The sequence below is a fragment of the Babylonia areolata genome, chromosome 12 (assembly GCF_041734735.1).
Source record: "Babylonia areolata isolate BAREFJ2019XMU chromosome 12, ASM4173473v1, whole genome shotgun sequence".
NCBI lineage: Eukaryota > Metazoa > Mollusca > Gastropoda > Neogastropoda > Buccinidae > Babylonia > Babylonia areolata.
In genome coordinates, this window is record NC_134887.1 from 19,636,105 (window position 1) to 19,641,104 (window position 5,000).

The 5,000-nt window shown below is 45.4% G+C and overlaps 1 protein-coding gene across 1 annotated transcript in view; it reads left to right on the forward strand.

The window, feature by feature from the left end:
- The first annotated feature begins 1,381 nt into the window (after positions 1-1,381).
- LOC143287855 (UPF0764 protein C16orf89 homolog) overlaps positions 1,382-5,000 on the forward strand; it is a 28,583-nt gene continuing 24,964 nt past the window's right edge. Inside the window, exons 1-2 of the mRNA XM_076596093.1 lie at positions 1,382-1,406; positions 1,827-1,954. Coding sequence (XP_076452208.1) covers positions 1,382-1,406; positions 1,827-1,954 — 153 coding nt within the window. The remainder of the gene's footprint in view (positions 1,407-1,826; positions 1,955-5,000) is intronic.

Sequence of the window (5,000 nt, forward strand, 5' to 3'; positions counted from 1 at the left end):
TGGACAAGTGGGGGGTGGAGAAAGGGTGGATGGACAAGTGGGGGGTGGAGAAAGGGTGGATGGACAAGTGTGGGGTGGAGAAAGGGTGGATGGACAAGTGGGGGGTGGAGAAAGGGTGGATGGACAAGTGTGGGGTGGAGAAAGGGTGGATGGACAAGTGGGGGTGGGGGTGGAGAAAGGGTGGATGGACAAGTGGGGGGTGGAGAAAGGGTGGATGGACAAGTGGGGGTGGGGTGGAGAAAGGGTGGATGGACAAGTGTGGGGTGGAGAAAGGGTGGATGGACAAGTGGGGGGTGGAGAAAGGGTGGATGGACAAGTGTGGGGTGGAGAAAGGGTGGATGAACAAGTGTGGGGTGGAGAAAGGGTGGATGGACAAGTGGGGGGTGGAGAAAGGGTGGATGGACAAGTGGGGGGTGGAGAAAGGGTGGATGGACAAGGGTGGGGTGGAGAAAGGGTGGATGAACAAGTGTGGGGTGGAGAAAGGGTGGATGGACAAGGGTGGGGTGGAGAAAGGGTGGATGGACAAGTGTGGGGTGGAGAAAGGGTGGATGGACAAGTGGGGGGTGGAGAAAGGGTGGATGGACAAGTGTGGGGTGGAGAAAGGGTGGATGGACAAGTGGGGGTGGGGGTGGAGAAAGGGTGGATGGACAAGTGGGGGGTGGAGAAAGGGTGGATGGACAAGTGGGAGGTGGAGAAAGGGTGGATGGACAAGTGGGGGGTGGAGAAAGGGTGGATGGACAAGTGGGGGGGGGGGGAGAAAGGGTGGATGAGCAAGTGTGGGGTGGAGAAAGGGTGGATGGACAAGTGTGGGGTGGAGAAAGGGTGGATGGACGAGTGTGGGGTGGAGAAAGGGTGGATGGACAAGTGGGAGGTGGAGAAAGGGTGGATGGACAAGTGTGGGGTGGAGAAAGGGTGGATGGACAAGTGGGAGGTGGAGAAAGGGTGGATGGACAAGTGTGGGGTGGAGAAAGGGTGGATGGACAAGTGGGGGGTGGAGAAAGGGTGGATGGACAAGTGGGGGGTGGAGAAAGGGTGGATGGACAAGTGGGAGGTGGAGAAAGGGTGGATGGACAAGTGGGAGGTGGAGAAAGGGTGGATGGACAAGTGTGGGGTGGAGAAAGGGTGGATGGACAAGTGGGGGGTGGAGAAAGGGTGGATGAACAAGTGTGGGGTGGAGAAAGGGTGGATGAACAAGTGTGGGGTGGAGAAAGGGTGGATGGACAAGTGTGGGGTGGAGAAAGGGTGGATGGACAAGTGTGGGGTGGAGAAAGGGTGGATGGACAAGTGGGGGGAGAGTGTTGGGGGCAGAGGGGGGGGGGGGGGTATCACTGGTGTACTTGTTGGAAACGCGTCCGCCTGGGACGCGAGAGAATCTGAGCGCATGGGATCGAAGCCAGCATTAGCCAGTACATCTATTCTACCTTTCCACTGGACCTTGAGAGGTGGTCTGGACGTTAGTCATTCGGATGAGACGACAAACCGAGGTCCTGTGCGTAGATTTATGATTACGTCATAGCTGTTTAAGCCTTTCACTGCCAAACTCGCATTTATGCAGCAGCTAGGTAGAGGACTCATGTCACTGAAGGATGACCAGATCATGGGTCTGTTATCCATGAACCTACTGCTCTTCATGTTCGGTGGTAGGATAGGCCATATTTTCTACACATCACAGGGGGGAATCCCCAGCTATTCTTAGACACCATATTTTTCTGTGTTTATAGCACAAGCGAATTTTGCGCTCTAAATTGACTGGCGGTGAAAGGGTTAACCCGATTAATTATTCAACTTGTCCATTCCTTCCCTTTGATTTTTGTCGTTGTTGACAGGACAAATACTGGAAGCCCAGAAAGAGTGCCAGGGTAGCGGTTCCTGTCCGGAAGATCTGCAGCGCCGCCTACAGGCCATCGTGGACCAGTTTGACACGGCTGCCGAGGCGGCCTTGTCCTATGTGAAGGTCAGCGTGTGCTTTGTTGTGTTGCTGTGTGTCGTGTTGTACAGATCCTGTTGTTGTGCTGTGTTCTGCCTTGTTGTCCATGTTATTGCTACTACCTTTTTTATATTATAATTATTATTTATTTATTTATGTAAGCTTATCTATTATTTATTCACCGTTTTTTTCTCTCTCAAGGCCTGACTAAGCGCGTTGGGTTACGCTGCTGGTCAGGCATCTGCTTGGCAGATGTGGTGTAGCGTATATGGATTTGTCCGAACGCAGTGACGCCTCCTTGAGCTACTGAAACTGAAACTGAAACTGTCCATGTTGTACTGTGCTGCATCGCATCGCATCGCACCTCTGTATCATGTTGTGTTCTATCGTGTTGTATCGTGCTATAATCAGTGTTACTTAGATGCTTCCACGTCATTGGTCGCATGACACAGTCAAAGCACTCCATTCTCTGCAGTCCTTAGTCCAGCCAGTTTGCGGATTTATTCACTTGTTTGTTTATTTATTTATTTATTTGTTCATTCATTTATTTATTTCACAGCAGATGTTCTGCAGCATATATGGATCACTGAGACCGCACGCTTTGAAATTTCTCTGAAATTGAAAGTTAAGCTGAAAACTATTTCCGTGACTGTATAATAGAAAACAAACAGAAACAAGTGAAACCAAACCAAACGAAAAAGAAAAAGAAAACAACAACAACAACCACCCTGATCGACGAATAGAAGAAGAGAAAGAAAGGAAAGGAAGAGAAAGAAAGGAAGGAAAGGTAGAGAAAGAAAGAAAGGGTAGAGAAAGAAAGGAAGGGAAAGAAAGGAAAGGTAGAGAAAGAAAGGAAGGAAAGGTAGAGAAAGAAAGAAAGGAAAGGTAGAGAAAAAAAGGAAAGGTAGAGAAAGAAAGAAAGGAAAGGTAGAGAAAGAAAGGAAAGGAAGAGAAAGAAAGGAAGGAAAGGTAGAGAAAGAAAGAAAGGAAAGGTAGAGAAAGAAAGGAAAGGTAGAGAAAGAAAGAAAGGAAAGGTAGAGAAAGAAAGGAAGGGAAAGGTAGAGAAAGAAAGGAAAGGAAGAGAAAGAAAGAAAGGAAAGGTAGAGAAAGAAGGAAAGGAAAGGAAGAGAAAGAAAGGAAGGAAAGGTAGAGAAAGAAAGGAAAGGAAGAGAAAGAAAGGAAGGGAAAGGTAGAGAAAGAAAGGAAGGGAAAGGAAGAGAAAGAAAGGAAAGGAAGAGAAAGAAAGGAAGGGAAAGGTAGAGAAAGAAAGGAAGGGAAAGGTAGAGAAAGAAAGGAAGGAAAGGTAGAGAAAGAAAGGGAAAGGAAGAGAAAGAAAGGAAGGAAAGGTAGAGAAAGAAAGGAAGGGAAAGGTAGAGAAAGAAAGGAAAGGAAGAGAAAGAAAGAAAGGAAAAGGTAGAGAAAGAAAGGAAGGGAAAGGTAGAGAAAGAAAGGGAGGAAAGGAAGAGAAAGAAAGAAAGGAAAGGAAGAGAAAGAAAGAAAGGGAAAGGTAGAGAAAGAAAGGAAAGGAAGAGAAAGAAAGAAAGGAAAAGGTAGAGAAAGAAAGAAAGGAAGAGAAAGAAAGAAAGGAAAAGGAAGAGAAAGAAAGGAAAGGAAGAGAAAGAAAGAAAGGAAAGGTAGAGAAAGAAAGGGAGGAAAGGAAGAGAAAGAAAGAAAGGAAGAGAAAGAAAGAAAGGAAAAGGAAGAGAAAGAAAGGAAAGGAAGAGAAAGAAAGAAAGGAAAGGTAGAGAAAGAAAGAAAGGAAAGGAAGAGAAAGAAAGAAGGGAAAGGTAGAGAAAGAAAGAAAGGAAAGGAAGAGAAAGAAAGAAAGGAAAAGGTAGAGAAAGAAAGAAGGGAAAGGTAGAGAAAGAAAGAAAGGAAGAGAAAGAAAGAAAGGGAAAGGTAGAGAAAGAAAGGAAAGGAAGAGAAAGAAAGAAAGGAAAAGGTAGAGAAAGAAAGGGAGGAAAGGAAGAGAAAGAAAGAAAGGAAAGGAAGAGAAAGAAAGAAAGGGAAAGGTAGAGAAAGAAAGGGAGGAAAGGAAGAGAAAGAAAGAAAGGAAAGGAAGAGAAAGAAAGAAAGGGAAAGGTAGAGAAAGAAAGGGAGGAAAGGAAGAGAAAGAAGGAAAGGAAGAGAAAGAAAGAAAGGAAAGGAAGAGAAAGACAGGAAGGGAAGGTAGAGAAAGAAAGAAAGGAAAGGTAGAGAAAGAAAGGAAAGGTAGAGAAAGAAAGGAAGGGAAGGAAGAGAAAGAAAGGAAGGAAAGGTAGAGAAAGAAAGGAAAGGTAGAGAAAGAAAGGAAGGGAAAGGAAGAGAAAGAAAGGAAGGGAAAGGTAGAGAAAGAAAGGAAGGGAAGGAAGAGAAAGAAAGGAAGGAAAGGAAGAGAAAGAAAGAAAGGTAGAGAAAGAAAGGGAGGAAAGGAACAGAAAGAAAGGAAGGGAAGGTAGAGAAAGGAAGGAAGGGAAAGGTAGAGAAAGAAAGAAAGGAAGAGAAAGAAAGGAAGGGAAAGGAAGAGAAAGAAAGAAAGGAAGAGAAAGAAAGGAAGGAAGAGAAAGAAAGGAAGGGAAAGGTAGAGAAAGAAAGGAAGGAAAGGTAGAGAAAGAAAGGAAAGGTAGAGAAAGAAAGGAAGGGAAAGGTAGAGAAAGGAAAGGAAGGGAAAGGTAGAGAAAGAAAGGTAGAGAAAGAAAGGGAAAGGTAGAGAAACAAAGGAAGGGAAAGGTAGAGAAAGAAAGGTAGAGAAAGAAAGAAAGGAAAGGTAGAGAAAGAAAGGAAGGGAAAGGAAGGGAAAGGTAGAGAAAGAAAGGTAGAGAAAGAAAGGGAAAGGTAGAGAAAGAAAGGAAGGGAAAGGAAGGGAAAGGTAGAGAAAGGAAAGGAAGGGAAAGGTAGAGAAAGGAAAGGAAGGGAAAGGTAGAGAAAGAAAGGTAGAGAAAGAAAGGGAAAGGTAGAGAAAGAAAGGAAGGGAAAGGAAGGGAAAGGTAGAGAAAGGAAAGGAAGGGAAAGGTAGAGAAAGGAAAGGTAGAGAAAGGTAAAGAAAGGAAAGGTAGAGAAAGAAAGGAAGGGAAAGGTAGAGAAAGAAAGAAGG